Source organism: Aedes aegypti, chromosome 3 (genome assembly GCF_002204515.2).
Source record: "Aedes aegypti strain LVP_AGWG chromosome 3, AaegL5.0 Primary Assembly, whole genome shotgun sequence".
Lineage (NCBI taxonomy): Eukaryota > Metazoa > Arthropoda > Insecta > Diptera > Culicidae > Aedes > Aedes aegypti.
Window position 1 is genome coordinate 294,854,181 of NC_035109.1, and position 25,082 is coordinate 294,879,262.

Here is a 25,082-nt window from a genome sequence, read left to right on the forward strand (position 1 = left end):
GGCCTTTTCATGATTCTTATTCCGGACGCTCCCTCACTTTTGCCTCATATTCCGGACGCTTTGATTCGAATTACGGACAGCTCATGATAATCATTAATGGAACAGTCAAATGATCAATTGAAATCGTTCAACTGCTTAAGAGACGTCTAAGGTAGTTGGGCATTATAAATTTGCAATGATATTTATGGAAAAAACCTAATAAAACGAGCCTCGAAAATGAGAACTTTTGGATGGCGAAAATTGAAACATTTCGTGTGAAATGTTTCCCATACAAACGAGAGTGTCCGGAATTTGAAGCTGTCCGTAATATGAATCAAAACGGTAATAAAACAATAGATAAAACTTCCATTCAACTCGTCCGTCTTAACAGTCGTCGCGCTGTTGTATTTTGTGGTGAAAAAACTTCGCTTACCGTACACAGCATCAGCGTGGTGATTCTGACGGTGGCAATCCGCGCGACGACTGAAGGGTTAAGCATAGAGTAAAGTGAGACAAACGTTCGAGTGGGACAAGAGATTCTTTTTAAGATTTCTAGCTCAATTCAAAACAATACTTATAAATGCCAAGATGGCTCAAATGCTATTAAAGTAAGAAGCTTTCACTCCAAATTTCATAAAAGTCGATTGAGATTTGGAAAAGCTATGACTCTTTGTTGTTTTTTGACGTTAACATTGTAATTTTTGGTCAAACTTTCGTTGCATGGAACCAAATAAAGATATAATCTTTTTCAACATTTCATGTAAAAATTAACAAGGCAAGCTCTTTACCGATGTAAGTATCAAGTTTGATTTTAAACATGTGTCGTCTCTCCTATCGTACCATATTCCTACCGGACCACTAGATCATTTTTTTCGTAAATTTGTTGAAGGTCATAAATCGGAATGACGTCGTCAAGTAGCTGTCAGTTTTCGGAATATATCACCTTTTTAATATAGTGCACCGTGAGTTTTTGCATAAATGCTTGGAAACAATTTTTGGCCCATAGTGGGGCAAAAGTTCGAATCAGCGGAGCAAAAGTTCGACCCACGTATAAACTAATAGAAAAAATGCAAATTGCCTGAAATCCATATATTATCTTCAAATTTAGCGAAATTTGCCTGATTGTGCGAAAAATGTCACGAAAATTTACATTTTCACTTAGTTTTGCGAAAAAGTGCTATTTTTTTGGTATATTATAATTAACCCTATTTTAGGCAATTTTTGATGAAAATTTAGTGTGTATTTTTCAGCAAACATAAGCTTACGGCTGATATAAAGTATGCCTGTCATAAAAGTATCAATATTTTGTAGGTTAGCCAGCGAACTTTTGCGCCACACTAGATTCGAACTCTCTCCCCACCGTATAGTGGAAAAAAAAGGTAACAAACCGACGAAGAATTCTGTATCTTCTGACAAACGAGTAATCCTTGAGAAAATACCTGTATCTTTTATAAAAACGTCTAAATAATTGGCTGAAAGTGGTTCTGAGGGCCACACGGATCGTTGTAATGCCCGTTTTATCCAAATTCCCCATTTTTATTAGGTTTTTGATAGGATTTCTCACATTATATGCAGGGAAACTGTGTATGAGCTAAAAAAAACGATTTTCAGACGATGGGAATATGAAAATGTGAGTGCAGGAGCTGTACCTGACCCCACGGATAGTTATCATGCCGATTTCACCCAAATTTCTCGTTTTATCAGCTTTTCCCATGTGATTTATCAAATTATACGCAGGAAACCCGCTTATTAGCTATTGACAGAATGTTTTCTAAGCGGTGATAGCCTAGATAAGCGAGTGTATAAATTAAAACTGACCATACGGATCCGTTTCAAGCTCGTTTTACCCGAATTCCCCAATTTATCGAGTTTTTGATAAAAAAAATTCATATTATAAGTAGAGAAACTGTTTATGAGCTATTGGAATAATATTTTCTAAGCGATAACAATCTGAGTATATAAGAGCAGGTGTTGCAACTGACCGCACGAATCATTAATGTGCCCATTTCACTCGAATTCCCCATATTATAAGGTTTTTTCATAAGATTTATCATATTATATGCAGGGAAACCGTTTGTTAGCTCTTGGTATAACGTTTACTTAGCGATAATAGGCTAGAGTAGCGAGTGTATGAATTTAAACTGAATTCTCGGGTAGACTCATTTTACCCGAATTCCCCAATTTTTCAGGTTTTCGATAGGGTTTTTCATATTATATGCAGAGAAACTGTTAAAATAACATTTTTTTAGGCGTTAACAGTCTGATTAGATGAGCGCAAGAGTTTAAGCTGACCGCACGGATAGTTATCACGCTCATTTCACCCAATTTCCCCATTTTATCAGCTTTTTCCATATGATTTATCAAATTATACGCATGAAACCCGTTTATTAGCTATTGACATAATGTTTTCTAAGCTGTAATAGCCTAGAGAAGCGAGTGCATAAATTAAAACTGACCGCACTATTATAGAATTTTTCATATTATAAGCAGACAAACTGTTCATGAGCTTTTGAAATAATATTTTCTAAGCGATAACAGTCTGAGTATATAAGGAATGAATGGTTAGGGGGGTCTAAATAAAACCTAACCACTAACGGAGCCTGTGGGGTACCAGGGCGCCCTCCACAGTATTGAGTCCTTCCTGTGCTACCCGGAGCAATGGTGCAGGTGACCTTGTGTTTCTCCGAGATAATCGGCTGCCCTTCTTCAGTCTCTATCCTGAGGCTTAATAAGGGTGGGATTATGAATATGTTGACATTTAATTTAAATTATCACCTATATGGATTCGCATTATGCGTTTTACACAGTGTATTCTGTGCTCTTTCGCCTTTGGCGACTTTAAATAGATACCGATCTGGTTTTTTCGTTGCTGGTCTTTTTCATGCTGAGATTTCAAAAAGCTTAATCCTGCCTAGTTTGGGTAGTGGCTACGGTTAGGTTAGCTCAGATCAATCTTCAGCATAAAAGAACAGCAACGATCAATCTTTGCAGACTCATGCAAAATGGTGCAGCCCAAGTGGCGCTAGTTCAAGAACCCTACTTTCGTAGAGGAAACTTCTATCTAGGTAACCTTGTGGACCCAGTTTTTGCTACTTTCAGCAAACTTGAAATGACAAACTCGCGCTCCATGCCTCGCGCATGCGTGCTCGTTAATAAAGCATTCGTTGCTACACTAATTTCTGAGTTGACGACCAGAGATGTATGTGCTGTCACAATTGATGTTTCTGTTGGTGACCTCAACAGGAAATACGTCTATTGTTCGGTATATTTACCACATGAGTCATCCCCAACGGATGACTTCAAACGAGTTGTCGTACACTGCGTAACAAAAGGCCTTCCGCTGATTGTGGGCAGTGATGCCAATGCTCATCACATCATCTGGGGCAGCTCAGATATCAATTTGAGAGGCTCCAGTCTGATGGAATACTTAAGTAGTACAGACCTTGGATTACTTAACATAGGCAATCGCCCAACCTTCATGGTTTCTAATAGAGAAGAAGTGTTAGACATAACGCTTTGCTCGAATAGAATCAGTCACGAGTTGATGAATTGGCATGTATCAGATGAGGAATCATTATCTGATCATCGCTACATCTTCTTTGAACATTCAAATGTAACTGCGCAGACTTTGCGTTTTAGGAATCCCCGATCAACAAACTGGGAACTCTATATTGAATTTTTTTTTTTTTTTATTGCGGCCAAATTTCATGAATATTCTCCGTCCATTGAAAATCCAAGTGATCTGGATGATGCCGTTGATACTACAACATCCTACATTATGGAAGTTTTTGAAGAAGCATGTCCTCTGCGGTCTGTAAAGACTACAAGAGGGACCCCATGGTAGAATTCCGATCTGACTAGACTCAGGAAACAATGTAGAAGGAGTTGGAACAGACGCCGTTCAGCTGGATCAGAGTCGTTCAAGTCGGCTCGCAAGGCTTACAAGAAGGCTCTTGGCTGAACGATCCGGCTGGAAAAACCTTTGTACAAATGTTTCCAGTTTGAGTGAAGTCAGTCGGCTGAACAAAATCCTTGCAAAATCTAAGGATTTCCAAGTGAACGAAATTCGCTTACCTAATGGTGACTTTACTTCTTCCGATGAAGAAGTTTTAGAATGTTTATTCAATACACACTTCCCCGGATGTGTGGACATAGCATCTACGGATGAACCAAATGTCTTTTCATGTAGTTACGAGTCTCTGGCCTAGGCTCGCAGTATCGTAACTACTGAATCGATTCAATGGGCACTTAATAGTTTTGCTCCTTTCAAATCTCCAGGAGCGGATGGGATTTATCCTGTTCTGCTCCAAAAGGGATTTGAGTTTATCAAACATGTTTTGAAAAAGCTACTTGTAAGCAGTTTTGCTACCGGGTATATTCCCAGATCCTAGCGTGATATTACTGTAAAGTTTATCCCGAAAGGAGGACGTGCGTCGTATGAAGCAGCGAAGAGTTTCAGGCCAATCAGTCTAACCTATTTTCTTCTGAAATGTCTGGAACGTATTATCGATCATCACATCCGTAATGTTTTTTTTGCAAACATGCCTCTTCATGTGAATGAACATGCTTACCAATCTGAAAAGTCCACGGTGACTCTTTTACACAAAGTTGTATACGATATCGAGAAAGCATTCGCTCAGCAGCGATTCGAAAATTGAGTGTTTGCGGATGCCCCCAAGGGGGAGTCTTGTCACCACTTTTGTGGAATCTCGTAGCAGATACGCTATTAAGGCAACTCAATAATTGCGGTTTTCCAACATATGGATTTGCCGACGACTATCTAGCTCTGATAGTTGGTATGTGCATAAGCACCCTATTCGACCTGATGCAAAGTGCTCTTCAGGTAGTCGAGAGTTGGTGTCGCCAATATGGCCTTTCGGTTAACCCGAATAAAACATCTATTGTTCTTTTTACGGAAAGACGAAACCGCGATGGAATTCGATCTTTACGTCTGTTTGGCACTGAGATTAATGTGACTGATCAAGTAAAGTATGTCGGAGTCATTCTAGATTCCAAACTTTCATGGACACCTCACATTGATTTCAGAGTCAAAAAAGCTTGCATGGCCTTCGGTCAATGCCGGCGAATCTTTGGTAAAACTTGGGGCCTCAAACCCAAATATATCAAATGGATTTACACAACAGTTGTTCGACCAATATTGGCATATGGATGTCTTGTGTGGTGGCAAAAGGGCGAAGTGAGAACAATCCAATCAAAATTGGGCCATCTCCAAAGGATGTGATTGATGGCGATGTCTGGTGCGTTCTCTACAACTCCCACAGCAGCGCTCGAGGCCCTTTTCGACGTTGCGCCACTACACATATATCTTAAACAAGAAGCACTTTCTTGCTCTTACCGTTTATGGGTACTGGATCTACTGGAGAAAAATCCAGTGAATCGTAGATCTACACACACTTCGTTGTTTCCACTTTTGGTGAATTGGGACAAAATTGTCCTTGCTCCAAGTGATCTCACAATTGCTTGTCACTTTCCTTACAGGACATTTATCACACAATTCCCTTCACGGGAAGAGTGGACGTCTGGCTATTTGGAAAGAAGTATATCAAACAATATAGTATGTTACACTGATGGCTCCCTTCTTGAAGGTAGAGCTGGTGCAGGAGTATATTCTCGTGAGCTAAAGTTGAATCAGTTTTACTCACTTGGTAGAAACTGCACCGTTTTTCAGGCGGAAATATTTGCTCTTATGTGTGGAGTGCAATCAGCACTTCAACAGCGCGTAATGGGTAAAGTCATATACTTCTTTTCAGATAGTCAAGCTGCTATAAAAGCTCTCGCTTCGGCCAACTCAAGGTCGAAGCTTGTTATCGCATGTCGAACTCAAATTGAGGAACTGAATTCAGTCAACTCTGTAAACCTTGTATGGGTACCTGGCCATTCTTCCATCGTTGGAAATGAATTGGCTGATGAGCTAGCTCGCGATGGAGCATCGCATGACTTCATTGGCCCTGAGCCGGCTATTCCAATTTCGAAGTGCTGGGTGAAGCTTCAGATAAATTCTTGGGCGGCAACTCAGCACAAGCAATATTGGAATAGTTTGGAGTCATGTCGTCAAACAAAATTGTACATTACTGAGCCATCTCCAAGGGTGGCGAAGTATTTAACAAATCTGTCAAAGCAGAATTGCAGTCTCTTGGTCAGAGCGTTGACAGGCCACTGCCGACTCAACTATCACATGGCAAATATTCAGCGTGCTGACTCATTTGTGTGTGATATGTAGTTGTGACTCCGATTATGGAACTTCGTATCACCTGATATGTAACTGTCCAGTTTTTGCGCAAATGCGATTCCAATTACTTGGTAAACACTTATTAAGTGAAACTGAATTCAGAAGCCTGAATCTTCAGGACATTCTGTTATTCTTAACCCGCTGTGGTAATGAGCTATAGGCTCTCTTTACGCTCACGCGTTTTGCAGTGTCCTTTTAGGGCGCTGTTCGAACCCATTGTGGTATGGAGCTACATGCTCTTAATTCGCTTATGCGATTTTCCCTCTTCAAGGGATCCCACTTCTATTTCCTCCCATCTTTCCCTTCCCTTTCCTCTCCCATCGGGTAGATGATGAAATAGGCTCAAACATGGCGATGGCACAAATCTCCCAAATGGCAGGGCACGTGCCTCTGGAGCCGGCCTTGTGATACCTGATACCTGAGTATATAAGAGTAGCTGTTGCAACTGACCGCACGAATCGTTAATATGCCCATTTTACCCAAGTTCCCCATTTTATAAGTTTTTCATAAGATTTCTCATATTATATGCATGGAAACTGTTTAAGAGCTGTTCATTTTACAAATTAAGTTCGTCCTTACTAGACGAACTTCTGGAGGAACTGTTGTAATCTTTGCGGAAACCCTCAGAAAGTATTGGTACAGCTGTTCGCTTCTAGGTTTAAGACGCTCGACCGGGATTACGTCCTTCCCAGAAGCCTCACTAGAGGAAGAATCCTTTGAGAACTCACAAAAGTGATTACACAAGATGTCCCAGCAATTTCAGATTTATCCCAAAATGAATTGCTGTAAATACGTTTTGAGAAATCTTTTCAATCACTGGTAGAATATATGCGGGGAGTTCCACAGTAATCCCTATACAAATTTCATAAGAATTCTTTGACGATGTCCAGTAGAAATACCTGGAAGATCTCCTGGGGCAGTAATAAGTACTACTTGCAGTAAGAACTGAAGGAATTGGTGATGTAATTCGAAAGAGAGTCTTGAGAGGATTCTTTGATGATTTCCCAGAAGAATCCCTAGAAGAATACTGACGGTGCTTCTATAGAAAGACCTGAAGGATTCTTTTGGTAAATAATGGACGTTTTTCATGAAATTTAGCAGGATGAAAGTTGATAATAGATTTCACAAACATCGTATAAGTAATAAGCAGCTCACTTAAGCATCTGAATCAGCTTTGCAAGGGCCAATTGTGACATCAGACATAGGATGACCCCCGCTTTAAACATTCGATAACAATTTGATTACTCACATCGAACGAAGCCGATGATTGATGTCGCCGCAACTTTGCACGTTCTATTGTGGTTTCGCTTTCGCAAGCGTTCACAGTCTGCCGGTTTGCGCGGTTGCATCAAATTGTACACAAGCGACCTAACCTCACGACACGATACTTTACGGAACTTATTCCTATGACGTCAACTTGCAGTTCTCTTTTATTCCAATTCTCAATGAAGTATGAATCGAGTTGCATCTCGTTATTTGCAATAAATTTTAACGAATGCGACCACCTCATGGGGCAGGAAGTTCGAACATGAAAGAAGTTTGGTGTGATTCCGATTCCTTTTTTAACGGTGTCACGCATCATGCTGAGTTGTATGACTTTAGGTGGTCAGACCGCCCCGTAAAGGGCAAACGCGAACGAAACCATCAGAAAATTGGCAGAAGGTCAAGGATGGAACATACTGCTTGAATTAGGGGAACATGGTTCAAACTGCCAACTTAGGCTCAATCGTATTTTACGGAGAAATAATTTTGTTTTACCTTCCTTAGCCCAGTGGTTAGAGTCCGCGGCTACAAAGCAAAGCCATGCTGAAGGTGTCTGGGTTCGATTCCCGGTCAGTCCAGGATCTTTTCGTAATGGAAATTTCCTTGACTTACCTGGGCATAGAGTATCATCGTACCTGCCACACAATATACGAATGCAAAAATGGCAACTTTGGCAAAGAAAGCTCTCGGTTAATAACTGTGGAAGTGCTCATAAGAACACTAACCAGTTCTGTCCCAGTGGGGACATTAATGCCAAGAAGAAAAGGAAGAAGAAGAAGTCTTTGAAGTTTGTACTAGAATTTTTCATCAGAATTCACTGCAAGCAGAATAAGGTAAACGAAGGCTTCAGAGCCCATTTTGGTTAAAATAGAAGCTTTAGAAGGTCTCATTAAAATAGAGATTTTCCACTGCATTAATACAGAGACCAAGTCTCTGAAAAGAGACCTGCCACCATCCCTGAAAGCACTGTGAATATTATTAATTTCAATAAAATATAAACTGGGCCATTTTACCCCAACAGTGCATTTTGAACCACTTTGCCCTATATGGATGTGTTGCAATAAATGCACGGAAAGCGCTCTAAGCCCAGCACAGTCAGAGCGTTTTCGTATGGTCATCGTGGCCGTCGTCACGTCGTGGGAGAGGGCTGGTTTCAATTAATTTAGTCACAAATAGGCAATACTTTCAGCAATTTTATGGAACTTCGTGCACTGCCGCCAACAGGAATGCAAAAGGCACATATTTCGACAGGAAATCGTGCCGTGATTTGGGACTTACAACGGAGAGGGTGACGTAATGCTGTTGATCTCTTTTTGTGGCGCCCTGCCTATGAAGCGACTTAGTAATGCTTACGATAACGATGATGAGCTTGCCAAAGTACAAAACAGTTCAAACAGAGCAAACGTCATTCGGGGGCTCATAAAACGCCACTTCGGTACCGTAGATAGCGATTTTTCAACGCTTTGGGTCTGGATATGGTGGGAGCGAGTAATTACCAAGTATTTTACGAGATTTATTACCTCATCAATCGCGCGAGAGAGCGCGAACTTATTGAGCGATAAAACCAATTTGGGTAAATATTATCGTGTTCCGACTGGTTTGTAGCATGCAGTGCGCCACAATTACCAAATTAATCTCACACTCATCGTATTGCAATGTTAAATCGTGAGGGATTTGCCTCAATGCCAGAGTGCATCTCACACCGAGAATTTTCCTCCAGAAATGTCACTTCTTCACGTCACGATTCCGCGTATCCATCGTCCGCAAGGGTCCCGACTAGCAAATCATGTCAAATTTATATCATAAATGTATCAAATTGAGTAATAGGCTATTTGGTTATCACGCCAATCTGCCATGAAATGGCCTACTTTCCTGCACTGAATTATAATAATTCATTAGTCATTAAGTAACTGAAATCAATTTCGCAACGCGTTTGCATTACGTATTAATTTGAATCATTACTCAACAATTTTCAGAAAATGAAAAATAAAGATGAGTGTATCCCGAGTGATCTTTTACGAAATTACAAAAATGATATTCGAAAACTACTAGTGCGCAACTGTTACAAAACTTGATTTTTTCAGCACAGACTGTACGACTCATGCAGAAAAACCTTCATTTTTCAACATGTAACTAAACAACACATCAAGCTATATTTCTGCTAGGTTCAGCTAGTCGGGGTGCGAGTGACACTCCGTTCCCAATTGATGACAGCTGGATGAGACATTTGTTTTTCCCATTTTCTGAAAATTCGGAAAAGGAAATTGCCATGGGCATCATCGTCATTGCCATCATTATTGTGTGGAAGGTGGTAAGTGTGATCATGGGAAAAACGAACGACGAACTGAAAGAACGATACGGACGAGTAGATGCGGCGCTCTCATTCACAAAGTTTTGGGAGCATGCGCAATGATGTGGACATCAGGGTTCAATCCAAGATCACAATAAAGAGTTTTTGAAGAATTTTTACTTATCCGTCCAGGAGGGGTTATCATACTCAAATTAGAGAATTGTCTCTAGAATAGTTTAGATCATATCTAATCTACAACTCTGCTGCTTTTTTTTCACATATAATTTCTTTTTGAATTCGGCCGGGAATTCTTACATGATATTCTCTCCTTAAATTCCTTCAGAATTTCCTCAACAAACTCTTTTATAAAGGATTTGTCAAAAAAAAAAACTTCTCCTCTGAGACCTTCACAAAATGCTCCAAAGATGTCTCTAGTGATTTCTATAAAAAAAACTTCTTCAAAGCTCCTTCAGGCATACTTCTAGAAACTCCTCCGGGTTATTCTTCAGATATTCCTACAGGAGTACTTTTCGGAATTTTCCCCGGCAAATCTCCTAAGATCCTATATTTTGTTACAGTGATTAATTCAGGAACTCATGTTGGGGTTCCTAAAGGGAGCATTCATGATACTTCTTCAAGAATACTTTGAAGGATTCCTTTGGAAATTATCTCAGGTATTCTAAAAGCAATTCCTCCAGTAATAGTTTTAGGGAAACACCTAGACTCACTCATTTCGTGACTGTGTCAGTAATTTCTGTTGAGATTGCTTTAACAATTCAGGTATCCAACATCATAACAAGTTTTCTAACGATTCCTCTAGAGATGCCTCCGGGAATCCTTGCCGGGATTCTTTCCGGAATGCCACCAGGATCCATCGATTCCTGCCGTAGTTCGGGAATCCAAGAATCCTAATAGACATTCATGCAGATCCCATTAGGAATTTCTCCAAGGATTTTTCCTAGAATCTCTTCAGAATCAGAATTTACTTCAAGGATTTCACTGGACTATTGAGACGTGACCCTTACCCCTTGGTCATATCGTATGGGAGGTTTATAAAATAGACACTCTATCTATCTAGAAATCTGTAAGAATAACGTATGTCAAAGGTTGTACTTGACTACATAGCAACATATTTGGGTGTGTGATTCCTGTAAGCATTCGACAGAGAAAGGTCGTCTTAGAAGTTTGAGAACAATAACTGCATTACACTTTTTTATATTAAACTTTGGGAGGGATTATTAGAGTATGTTTAAAACTACAAATGAACTTTAACACTTCACTTTTTGCAAAAAAATAAAATACTAAAATCACTAAGGTGAGCAAATACTTTTAAACTCTAATATGTGTTGCTTATCTTGACAGATAGGCCTATTTCGTCTGCGACTTACAGACTTCTTCAGTGTCGAGTGCTCGACAGCGTGGAGAAATATTTAGTGAATCCCTGAAAGAACCCGGAAAAAATCAATAAAGAGGAGGAATGTCTAATGAAATTTCTGGTGGAATTGTTGGAAGAATACCAGGAGGAACTCCCGAACGAATCCCTGGAGGAGTTATTGAAGCAATCCCTGGGGAAATTCCTGAGGCAATTCTTGAAGCAGTTCCTAGTAGCATTCGTGGAGCGGTGCCCTATCGGAACTGGTCGCACAAAACTGGGAGCGGCCAAAAGCTCTTATTGGTCGACGTTTTTACGGCTTTTACTCCTCCATGAAAAAAATAACTGTAATTTCGAAACGTTCTGGATCATATTAAGGTACCGTGGGGTAAGTGGATACAGATAAATCAAAAGTCAACTTCATTGTTATGTACAGCTAACGTGAATAATGTTATTCCAACTTTTTTCTGTGGATAACAAATGAGGGACTAATATACTTCAAATCACTAATTATTTCGATTTTTCTGATTGTTATGTATTGAGTATGAGGGACTTAAAAATTTGCGCCAAATGATCCACTTGCCCCACCATGGTGGGGTAAGTGGATCACCAAAAGAAAAAAATCTGTTCTCAAAACAAATGTAATGTAATTATGTGTAGTAAGAATGATATTACTCTCGTTATTATTATAAGTGCTAGTAATGGTACATTTCAATACCTTAAAATTAAAAAGTATATTTATGTGATCAAAATATATTAAAAAATATGTATACATAAGTTTACACTAATTCACACAACAAAAAAAAACATTGCCACTAGAATCATTTGGAGAAAATTCATCCATTTATACACATAAGTTATAAGAAGCATTGTATGATTATTCCTAACGATGTTTTCAATGAAAATTCGTAGTTTGAAAATATTAGTTGCATTTATTTTTGAATAACAAACTGAAATCTTTTTATTCTATTCATGAATACGTTTGTATCATCTGTCTAGTATAATTTATATGGTCAGATAAGGTACGACAATATGTTTTCAATAGGAGAATTAGTATATTTAGCACTTTTGCAACTCAGCTTAGATAAACCACGAAAATATTTTGTGTGAGTTTTGAAATTATTATTATTTTATTTATTTTTTATACCAGAAAGGTTAAAAAAATCTTTTAGGTGGATTAATTCAAATTCTCTATAGTCAACTAGACAAATTAAAGCTGGGAATGAAAAAAATAAAGGAAAACAACATTTGCGAATATTAAAACTTATTAAAATTCTCGTAAGAAATCTGCCAATAAATGATAATAATACTTGATCCACTTACTCCACCCCATTAAAAAGTAGGGGTAAGTGTACCATTTACAATATATCTGTATTTATTTATAAAAATCACATATTTTTCATTGTGATTCATTCAAATAGAACTGAAATGCTCACCATGTGTCGAAAAAACTAATAGAATTCGATTTTAGACATAGATACAATGGATTTTTGATTAATGGAAAACAATTTTGAAATTAATCAATTTTTGCCAATAACAAGTTTGCTTGTGTTAGTGTGCGTGTAGTACCAGTTTTGCAATAGTATCATTTTGGACGTATGAATATAACCTAATACGAAGCAATGGTGCGAAAACATTCAACATATTCAAGTATTTATGCTTAATATTGACAAATGATCCACTTACCCCACTGATACACTTCCCCCACTGTACCTTACAGAATTCTTCTGATTTGTCAGGTACGGAATCAGCGCTGAACAAAAATTAAGAAAAAAAAAATCTAGTTCTTTGCCGAACTAAATGGCCAAAAATTACCCCAATTTACAAGAAAAAGGTTGAGGAAAGATGTCAAGCTTGAGAGTACTGCACAGAAAGAAAATTCCATGTAAATTTGAGCGTAAAATGCACATGAAGGGAATGCCAGATGTCGCAAATTTATACGTCACATCGTGTAAAATTACAATAACATCATGTAAGTTTCCGCTACACATCGTGTAATCTAGCATGGACTCTAACTGATTACGCGACAATTCGCATAAATTTACATGATGCTGATGTAATGGATCATTGAAGGTAACCTTTTTGGCACTCATCGTATAAAGACTGGAACGCGCAAAAAATGGCCAATTTCATATTGATGTGTTAAAAAAATTAAACCTGAAATGCTGCATTTGATAGTTGAGTGTAGAGTACCGTGGGGTAAATGGATACAGAAAAATCAATAGTTAATTTTATCTTTATGTACAGCTAATGTGAATAATTATATTGTAACTTTTTTTGTGTATATCAAATGACGGACTAATATACTTCAAATCGTCAGCTGTTTCGATTTTCCTGATTGTTATGTATTGAGTAAGAGGGACTTGAAAATTTACGCTAAATGATCCACTTGTACCACCATGGTGGGGTTAGTTCACACTAATTCAAATAAAAAAACGCATTGTCAGTAGAATATGTCGATGAAAATTTATCCTTTTTATACACATGAGTTAAACAGAAGCAGTGGCGTAGCTAGAGTTTAGGTGGCCCGGTGCGGAAGTAGATTTGGGGGCCCCTCAAATAGAGGTTTGCAAAATATGCCTTTCATTCGAAAACGTTTAACGTTTAGAAGAAATTTTCGTGATTAAAATGTCAAAAAATATTCTGCCGGTAAAAATTCACCCATTCGAGGGTATAGCCAGGATCAGGGCTGTAAAGTATCATGACCGACTTGCGACACTGACGAAACGAGTTTTCTCACTGTCACCAGGCGAAGCTATATTTCATGCTCTCACTTCATCACGTCGCAATGACGGAGCTCTCACGAGAGCAATTTTAATGTTCTTTTGCTAATAAAATTTCTATCTCATTTTGGAGAATTTCGGGAAGTAAATGTGTTTGATAAATTAGATGGGTATCCTTCCATGGTTTCAGTGATATAAATAACAATTATACCCCATAATGAACTAAAAATTATCAAGTTTACGATTCCATCACAAGCCGTAGCGACGGAAAAATGAAAGAGAATTTGAAACTCTCTTTTTGCTTTGACGCTTTCCAGCCCTGGCCAGGATTCCCACCATGAAGTAGTTTTTATGCTATGTCTTGTAGAAAAAACATACATATAAAAACACAAGTTTTTATATGTTTCTTTTTAAAAGGATCTTTAAAGATATTTTTTGATAACTGTCTCTATGTTGAACTGTATTTAGTAGTATGCTCATGATTATTCCTAGTTAAACTGTTTAAAGACTCGTAAAACGATTTTTTTTTGTGGTATTTAGTTGGAGCTGCCTGACAGCTTAACTTGTCAAGGCTAAACCCTCGGTCTGGCTTTTTGCCAAGTTTCTCCTCTACCAGGACCAATACTCAGACGGACTAGGCAATGGCGCCCACATGAACACTGTTTTTTATTAGTATTGTGACTTGGTAGTTTTTTTTAAAAATACCCATGTTCCCTTGCTTCTGAGAAAAGGAAGCATTGTGAAAATCAGCAGCTCCATCAGAATTAGTTTGAAATAGTAGTGTAGTAGTGTCATTACTAATACTGTCTAGTCGAAATGGTTTTGAATAATTTGTTATTTAAGTGCTATTCTGATTACTCCTGTCTTTTCGTAATATTAGAGTCTTAAATGTCAATTGTCGTCAAGTATTAGCAAAATTAGGCTGTTTAGTAGTAGGTCTAGTTTATTTCTTTTTTATTGTTAAAAGTATTTATTGGTCATTACGTGCATATATCCTTAAAGAAAAAAGTCACTTTTAGTCAAGTCATTTTATAGTGAATATTTACGAGTAAAGTTACATTAGACTTCTATTACAGTCTCCTACAAGATTCACTTTTCGGTGGCAAATGCATTGCCTCATAACGCCTACTTTATACTTATAAATTTTGCGAGAATTTATACCGTTGTTACAAAAGAGGTATTTTTTATTATGGCAATGTAAAAATCATATTAAAATAAGATTGACGCCACTTATTTCTACTCAGTGAATCTACTAATCATTTTCCTCAGAGTAATATTCCCTACGTCGTATATGATAACGATGTTTCTAGCTAGCTAATAGTAAGAGTGGCTACGGATCATTCTGGTTAGCAAAAGGCAAACTGAACCTCGCGGATAGTATTAATGTCCACTTCGAATAGATTAATTATTTGAAATGGGCATCAATTCTATCAATGACGCAGAATGTCCGTTGGATCACATCCGAGATATTATTGCGTCTATGCCATATGAATTATGACGCGGCTATAAGCAAAAAATGCCAAAATGTGATACCACCACTACAGGTTACGCCTTTGGTTTCCATCATATGGGCTAATGGATTATGCCCTCCCATGGCGGCAAGGTCGCATAACCAAGGGGAGGGTGTTTAAAGACTCGTGAAACGAATCTTGAAATAATTCTTAGATAAGTATCTGTTGAAATCGCTGAACAAATCCCTGCGCTAATCACTGATTTTTGTTGTTGCTTTTGATGCAGATCTAGGATGCAATCAAGATAAAATGATTGATTTTATTAATGATATTATTATTTTAAGAATTCCCAGCGAAACTCAAAGAGGTATCCTTAGAGAAAATTTTGAAATATACATTGAAAAAATAACAAGCAGAGATTTTTCTGAAGTAAAAATATTTTCGTGGAACTCTGTCTAAATTCCTTATACTCTCGGATTTTTTATAAAGTCCATATAAAAGAAGTCTTAGAGAAATTTTGCAAGAGTAATAAAAAAAAATATAAAAAAACTGGTAGAATCGGTAAGGAGTTTCTGGGGAGAAAACTGCTTTTATCACTTGAAGAACTCTTTGTAGTAATGGACGAATTCAAGAAAGGCTCTCTGGAAAATATGAAGGGCGAATCCGAAAGGATTTAAAATTATCTGAGGAATTAAAGCTACAAGGATGAATGCAAGAAAAAAGAAATCCTCAGATAAATCTCAAGAAGTATATTTGAAATGAATAAAATAATTCGTTGAATAACCCCTGAAGTAATTGGCAAAGGAATACTAGAGAAAATCACAGAATTTATTCACCAACGCTACACCAAGAAATCCCTTCAGTCTTACTTAATTTGTGATTGAAAACTTGATATATTTTAAGAATGGTCCCTGTAAAAATTCTTGAAGAATTCTTAAAAAATGCAGTTGGATTTTTTTGGAATCCCGTGTTAATTTTTTTAAAAGTTCCTAAATGAATTAACGTCTATATAGGATCGCCAGATAAATTACTACTAGCAGTATTCAAGTGGTTTTAAGGAAAGGATCCTGGTATCATTGCTTAGAATATTTTGCGGAGTTTCTACATGTAAGCGCTGGAAAATGTTCTCTGGGTTTGTTGCTAATGTTGATTCTGAAGAAATCCTTTTAGAATTTCTGCAAAAACTCCTGAAACAATAAATACAAAAGTCTTACAAATATTTTCTCGTGTTTTAAACAAAATCTTAGACGAATCTCTGGATACGATTATTAAAAAAATGTTTGTTAAATACTCATATAAATTACCAGGCCAAATTTTAAGAAATATACTGATGAATTATTTAAAGTCGCCCGGGAATAAATTTCGATGATATCTGGTAGGTACTTTCAGATGATTCAAAAAAAAAAAATCTGAAGGAATTTCGATTCACAGTTGCTGTTAAAAATAAAAACATATAACGAAAATTTGTTAAATTAACTTTTTTTGTACAGTAGGATTCCGTTTTTGGCAACAAAGTCGAAATTTTCAGTTGCCAAAAACGGAACCGTGCCAAAATCGGAACCCTTATTTTAAATTTTGTTTTTCTACTGTTGGTTTTGAAAACAGCATCAGAATGTTATTACATCATTCTTATGTAAACATATGACATCGACACGTCGGAACTGTTCACTTCGAAGCAGTTTTCCGTAGGATTGTAGGTAGTATGGTATAAATCAATAGCCCCGAAATATTAATTGTGGCAACCGTTCTACATACTGTTTACACCTCAATGTTTTCAATGATTTTTTAGAAGTAGATTTATATTTGTATAAGTGGGATATGTAGAATCAATAATCGCATAAGTGATTGTGATTCAAGAACTGGTCATTTTCTTAAAACTGTGTAAGAATACCAAAAAATAAAATGTATTGCTCAACTGTTACACAGCGCTGGGTATTGCAAAACAGCATGAGGTTTTTTCTTAATTTAATGAACATCAAAAATCAGTTTGACTTTCAGGTTTTAGTGTAAAAATTTACGAAATTCGGTAAGTTTGGAAATACTCCTTCAATTTATATTTCTGATAAAGTATAACATTCATAATGATTGACTGCAGTCAAAAGGGCAAACATAAATAATTACATTTCATGATGTAATTTTGTAGAATACACAAACAAGCTTCTTATCATTTTAACTTGAAATGAGTTTTAATTGAGCTTGATATTTGTTTTACACCTACCTTATGAAATCAATGGAAATTTACAGGATCCTGTTATCGAACCGCAAGTGCCTGATCAGATTCTTCAGGTGCTCACAAAGAATCTACAGAAAAATGCTAAGGCTCTGAAGCATCTTGCTAGGAATCCGTAGGATCTCACCTAGAATTCTCTGGAAGAATTTACTGGGAATTAACATCTTGGGATTCCGCTGCGATATTGCTGAAAATTCTCAAGTCTCCTATGAAAATTTAGAATAATTTCTTATGCTACTATTACCACTCCTCAAATTTTCTGTAAATCTTTTCAAAATCCCCAAGTTTTCGACTGAAATACTCAAAAACCACTAGAAATACACATTATTCCGCTAGGAATTTACAGGATACCCTAGAAATCCTAAGAGTTCATTAAAAATTATCTGATTTGGACATAACCACCAATATAGATTAGATTTCTTAATCGTCTCTTAACAAATCTAACGTCTTACAGAATCTCTAACAAAGAGGGACCAGAGCTCTGAATAGTTGACGCAGAAGGATCAATATACATACTAATACCACAGAAAAAAAGTTAAAACACTATAAATCGTATTTATCGCACGATTCAACGATATTATTGAGAATAAAGTGTAGTTTGTACTGTGTTCGCATTTGTAATGGTGCCGGAATTCTTAAAAACATAAAGTACAATATAGTAAAATAAAGACTGTTTTTTTTTTAAACATATTTCTGCAATTCACTTAAATAACGCAATTTATTTGATGAAATTCTATTAAAGTTATGATACACGACATTTTGCTGTACTTGTATCTATTAATGCGGTGTGTTTTTGCAATGCATGTAACTTCATAATATTAAGAACAGTGAACTAATAAGGTGAGACGAAATTTATGATTGTAACTCTGTGTGAGTCAAAGACTTACTGTTTCTCTTGTCGATGCTTGTACTTTGTTCAAACAAGCTGTTCCAAATCTGAAGAAAAGTATTTTTTTTAGTATATCACCTACTGGCAGACTCAAGTGGGCTGGCCACTTAGTATGAATGCCTATGAAATAAGATTGGTCTCTAGATTTTGGTGGAGATTAATGACCTTATGCAACGTTGCGAATGTATAGCCAATGACCATCCCGGAGCAAATAAGCTCGTAAGCCCTTAGTAGTTGGTGAGATTTGGTACATTATCGACGACATTGGAGCTCTGAAATAAAATCGGTGTGTAGTTGACCTGTTATTTAAATGACTAAAGCAACAGGCATGTTTATATTTACACAGAATGAAATGTTTTAATGTTATTCGAAAATGTTGCCAAAAACGGATCCTTTTTGTTGCCAAAATCGGGGGGTGCCAAAAATGGAGCATGCCAAAAACGGAGCATGCCAAAAACGGAATCCCACTGTATATTAATTTGTTTGTCTCCCAAATATTTTACCCACCCTTGAGGCTCCAAAGTGGTCTCGAACATAAAAGAAAATTAATACATATTTGCATCGATTTGAAAAGTAAATAAAAATCAAAATCTTTGGCTTACTCATTGTACAAAATTCATGGAAATACCTCAAATGTTGAAACCTGAAAAATGTGCGTCTTTAGCCTGTAACTGTATATACTATTTAGAAGGTCTCTGTATGCATTTTAAACTGCTCGTAAGAAAGTGTGTACAAGTTAAAAGCCAGATTTTGGAAGCCAACAAACTTGAGTATATTTGATTAGATGTCAGAATTCATGGAGTATTATAGAGATATAAATATTTATAAATTTAAAGCCGTGATTAGACTCAAAATCTTTAAAATTGGTATCTGAACCTACCATAATTTCGGGTAAAATTGATAATTTTTCACGGCTTTTCTTGTCTGCTTACTATAATTTTGATAAAGTCAAACAACTAAATGCAGGAAAACAAGTACGACGGTGACCCTTATTGGCTCATGTATCGAAATTTTCTAACAGATGTGATTTTTGTGCTAAAAATCATCTCTGAAATAAAAAAATAGGGAAACCCATATCGGGGTGAAATTGATCACTTGTCAAAACGATTATTATTAGTTTTTGAAACTACTCTACATACTGAATTTGAATTCCCCGAATCCAAATATGCTTGCTAAATTCTGAAGGAGGCGACCAACATCAACTTTAGTGAAAACAGTGTGGGCAAAAGCCTAGATACTGTGATGACGGCAGGCACTGGCCGCTCCAGTGCAACAAGTGAGGTGACCGATGGCTCGGGACTAATCGAGGCCATGGATCGCAATAGGGAGTACCTCCATAAAATGCAGGTAGCAAATCTTCGAGCGATCTGCCTTCGGGCTAGACGAAGAATGTAACGCGCACGCACAGAAGCACAGATAAAAACGCGGTGCAGCATTCAGAGAGAGAAGTTAGCTCTCAATAAGGAAATCAAGAGTCGAAAACGCATGATCCCACAAGCCCATGGCCCCCAGCGCCGTATGCGGCAGATGAAGGAGAAATGGCGAGGGTCACGAACGAAGCTGGCAAAGGTCGTGAAATCATTCGCGTCAAACAAGGCACCGGGACCCGATGATATCTCGAATGTTGCCCTAAAAGCGGCAGTGAATGCGGATCCGGACATGTTCCGAACCATGATGCAACACTGCATTGATCAAGGAATCTTCCTAGATGTATGGAAGCGACAGAAATTGGTGCTACTACCAAAGGCGGGGAAACCACCAGGTGACCCGTCGACGTATAGACCTATCTGTCTACTTAGTAGTAGACTCTACTAGATACGACTGACAAGTTATTGGAGAAGTTGATCCTCAACAGACTGGTACCGTACACGGAAGGTGCGGACGGCCTGTCCAAGAACCAGTTTGGATTCAGGAAAGCTAAATCTACTCTGGGCGCTATCCAGTCGGTCGTTCAGACGACTGAGGTGGCAATCGAGCATAAAAGGAGCGGCATCCGTTACTGCGCGGTTGTCTCTCTGGATGTGAAGAATACGTTCAACAGCGCAAACTGGGAAGCAATAGCACACGCACTTCACCGCCTCAAAGTACCGATGAAGTTGTGTATGCTTCTAGAAAGCTATTTTGATGGTAGGATTCTACTGTATGATACAGAGGAGGGGAAGAAATGCGTTCGAATTACCGCGGGAGTTTCTCAAGGCTCAATCCTGGACCCAATGATATGGATTGCGATGTACGATGACGTACTGAGGCTGCCCCTTCCGACGGGTGTTAAGATTGTTGGCTTCGCCGACGATATCACCCTAGTGGTCTATGGTGAATCGATGGAGGAAGTAGAGTAGACAGCAGCGCACTCTATCACCATAGTTGAGGAATGGATGAAGTCTAGGAAACTAGGACTGGCCCGTCACAAGACTGAAGTGGTGGTTAACAACCGCAAGTCCGAGCAGGTCTAGGTAGGTGATTGCACCATAGAGTCCAAGCGATCCCTTAGGCATCTTGGGGTAATGATCAATGACAAGCTCAGCTTCGCTAACCACGTTGAGTTGTAAAAGGGCATCTACGTCTAAAGCGGCGCTTTCGAGGATGATGTCTAACAGCTCTGCTGTAATTGCCAAGAAACGCAAACTCAAACATACTAAGGTATGGAGGACCAGTCTGGTCAAAAGCGCTTAGAACGAGTAGAAACCTAAAGCGGTTGGAAAACACGTATAGGATCTTGTGTTTAAGAGTAGCAAGCGCATACCGAATGGTTTCTAAAGAGACCGTGCGCATCATAGCCGGTATGACGTCCATCGAGCTCTTCATCAAGGAAGGTGTTCAATGCTTCAACCAAAGAAGTACCAGAAGAGTCCGCAACGCGTGTAAAGAGATCTACATATGTGTGGAACAATCTCAAATGGTAATGCCACTTTATAAGGGCATATTATTGGTTTTGATATCTTATCATATTCAAGAGGTAATCTCGGTAATGTTTGGTATGTTTTTCGATCTCTTATATCTAGAACAGTACTGGTACCTTGGGATATCTTTACCTTTAGTTGATCCTGCAAATCGTACGTAGTGTTATTAAAACATTCAAAACTTTTGACAATTATTAAATGAGACAAAATGCATATCGAATAGGATTGTACTAATATTTCATTACTGAAAATTAAAGGGTACTTACCGACTCCCAAACCGTCTTCGCCGGCACCATCATCGTCATGCCTTCGCGTTCGATCGGCTAAAAAAGAAGAAAAACTCGTTCAGACACCTTTTCAATAGATTTTCCAACAAACAAGTCTCACCTTGATGATGGTTCCGGCTGGATATCTTCTCCATCAGCTTTGTAATTTTACTGCTATCGTTTTTCAGCGGCGTTGGTCCCGGACAACATTCATTCAGATCCTTGGCACAGGCTCGGTGGATGTTCAGCTCACAATCTGCAAAGGTTGATTGAGGGAAATGTTAGATTCAATGTTATCTTGTAATTTGGGGAGCTTCTAAACTCACTCGAACAATGATAACCCTGCGGACTCACACCCCAGAGAATGTTCTGGCAGTGGTTACACCGGGTCACCTCGTAGTACGGCTGCAACCGCAGGTTGTGCCCGAGGATGTCCTGCTTGCGGTGCTTCGTCATCAGCCGGCTCTTGAAGCTCTTCTCCCGACTGACAAAGTGGTGCACCTTATCGATCGGACTACCCGTGTTGGGTCGCGTCACGAAAAACCGTTGCAACACCGTAGACAGCGCCGCACACAGAGCCAGCTTCTTTGGGCACTCCTTAGGCGCTTCCTTCTCGATTTCCTCCCTAGCAATTGGATGATTGTTAATGTTAGCCAATGAAAAGCAACGTAACAGTTCAAACTTACAAATACTGTTGCAGCTTCGGTAGCAGCGTTTCCTCCACTATCCGCTGCTCTTTGACTTTGTCACCTTTGGCGTTCTGTAGCTGTTGGTCCGTGGGGCCGTACATCGTCCCGAGGCCAGCGGTTCGTTTCACCTGAAACTCCTGCAGCTGGGTGTTGATGTAATCCCGCGCTTTGTTGCGGCTTTTGTAGAATACCCTCCGCAAGATTTCCACCTTGTCGTTCTCCTTCTGGAGAATGTCGTCAATCTCGCGGGCCAACGATTCGTCCACGTTGGACCACAGGAGGGGCTGGAATATTGACAATGTGATAATGACTTTAGTAGACGCGTTTCATAATTATATGACCACCTTTAATGTTCGCATACAGAAAGATATTAATAAAGTAGGAAAAATCTGATACCTAGTTAGGTATTTGTATGTTTTGGCCTTTTGGGATTCGGCCTTTTGTGGTAGACCCAAATTTACCTTCATACGAAAAATTATAGGTGATCATGTATAATTATGAAAGGCAGTGTTAATAAAAATCAGCCATTATGAGCACTTACCGCCCCAGGAACCAGAAACGTCGAGTGGATCTCGTACGCCCACTTGCGCATATCCTTGATGCTGCCCTCCTTGTACAGCGCAGTGATCAAGTAGAACAGCAACGGCGACGGGTCCGAGTTGGAAAGTACGAAATTTAGAAATACTGCTAGGTGGGCCGAGTGGGCCGGTTCCAGTAGCTGTGCCAACGACCGGAACGGACCGTGCTCCTCGATGAAGCTCTCCTGATCGGAGATTTCGTCATCCTCCATCGAGATGATCGGCTTCTGGGCCACGTTGGCTTGGGCGGCCACTATGGTAGTAGTGGCGGCTCCGGAAAGCTGCTGGGCAATCGCCGGAGCCGGCCTCTGGTACTGATGTGGTTGATGATGCAGGAGGTTCTCGTTGGATGTTGCCAAATCGCCGGCAGTGGTGTGATCGTGGTGCAAATGTCCGCTACCAACACCACTGCCGAGCATCGACGAGCTCAGATATGGAGGCGGGGGTGTCCCAGGGGGCGTTATTTCCTGCGACCGTTTGTCCCACGAGTCGGACGAGGTTTTTTGGTGACGGGGCACTAGCGAACCGGACGTCGCATGGTCGCCAAAGTCTTTGGAGCTGATGTTCTCCGGAGAGGAAACTATCCGACGGTGCTTCTTGTTGATGGACTGGTTGATGTGGGCCGACTGCGGGGTCGCATTCAAAGCCTGTTGAGGGGATGAGCAGAAAATCTTGTTAAAATCGTAGAAAATTTGTAAATTCATTCAACTCTGCGTGAAGAATACAACACCCCCCGCGCTAAATTGAACACCACACGGAAATTGTATTGCAGAGTAATTACTAAAACGGAACTCGGGGAAATCAAAACACACTGGTGCGTTTCAAACGGGACGAATAGGGGAACTATCGACGTTGGGTTCTACAGACGATCTCCAGGCATTTCAAATTCTGATCGGGGGAAGGCATGCATTAAAACAATGGAGGGTTTACAATTGATATGAAAGCAAGCAAAAACATCAAGGTTCAAACAGATCATGCAGTTAAAACGCAGCCAAAATGCATTAGTACCGTTGGTTGAAGCATTCATTGATGTTATGTATGTGGCACACTTACTTTTTGCTCTCGTTATTGGTGAGCGTGGATCAGTGAATGTCCATATGTACTTACTTGAAACAATTATACGGTTCGGATCTCTGTTTAAGCAAATTAGTAAGCAAAAAGTAAAATTGAGAGCAATTGACTTACCAAACAACATTGTCAATAGCATTATCATTCGAAATACTTTCCCTTACTCAATGTTCTGCGATTCAATATGTTCCCTAACTCGATGGAATGCTCTGTTAGTCTATATTTCTATAACTCGGTGTTCCAGATTCCTATGCATTTTTACCTCTCTAATTCAATATTTTCAAGAAATGTTTCGAAACACTTTATTTCTTCTCTCCCAAATTTCATTAATCTAATAAATTATTCGAATATATTTCGTCAAAATAATGAAAAATTCAATAATTCAACATATGTATTCTGTATTTCGATACCTCCTTGACTCTACGTCCCTTCAATACCGAGTAAAGCAGAGTTGACTTTAATGATAGAGGAGTGTGAACTTTATGTTCTGGGTACCGTTAAACGATTTTTCAGCATTAGCATTAAGCATTTCGCACAAATTCGTAGGTGGTACAGTCCTGTGTATGAGGGTTGCCTCCTTCCCGTCCGTTACCAAAGTCAGAAATTTGGGATCAACCTCTAACTCTCAGACAAGATTGACGCGTCCCCCAATAGTCGAGAGCTGTCCTGGCCACGTCCTTGCGAAAGCTGGGGAATGGGGAAGGATGTTGGATTAAACACCTACTTAAGAAAGATGCAGAGAACTCTACGACCTCTCATAGGTATTACGGGATGTTGTGGAATGTTGATGGAAAGGGTAGTGCCACAGACAAACAGACGTAACACTCTCATCATTGTCCATCGACCACCTTTTTAACGGTCGATTCAAAAATATGGTAGGTGGCCAATCCACCACCCGCAGCGCTCACATCGTTTTTGTTCGCGTTTGACGTTTACACACTACCGCCATCTGTTGGTCCGTCGGCCAAACACACTAATTTTAGCATTGGGCGTACATGTCCTCGTGACTATGATTTTGATCGAGATTTGTTCTAAGTGTTACGTCTGTTTATCTGTGGTAGTGCCATAGGATACGTTCGATTTGAACCGTATAGCGGCTAAAGTTTTCAAATTTACTTTGTGTAAACTTATCTT

At 39.0% G+C, this 25,082-nt stretch overlaps 1 protein-coding gene across 9 annotated transcripts in view; it reads right to left on the minus strand.

The window, feature by feature from the left end:
- Positions 1-25,082, minus strand: part of LOC5577203 (rho guanine nucleotide exchange factor 11) — a 434,547-nt gene that overhangs the window by 212,646 nt on the left and 196,819 nt on the right. For all 9 annotated transcript variants that reach the window (XM_021853821.1, XM_021853819.1, XM_021853825.1 and 6 more), the window contains 5 exons: positions 22,844-23,527; positions 22,300-22,586; positions 21,940-22,238; positions 21,735-21,869; positions 21,614-21,670 (listed from right to left, as the gene is read on the minus strand). In XM_021853821.1, the coding sequence (XP_021709513.1) occupies positions 21,614-21,670; positions 21,735-21,869; positions 21,940-22,238; positions 22,300-22,586; positions 22,844-23,527 (1,462 nt within the window). The remainder of the gene's footprint in view (positions 1-21,613; positions 21,671-21,734; positions 21,870-21,939; positions 22,239-22,299; positions 22,587-22,843; positions 23,528-25,082) is intronic.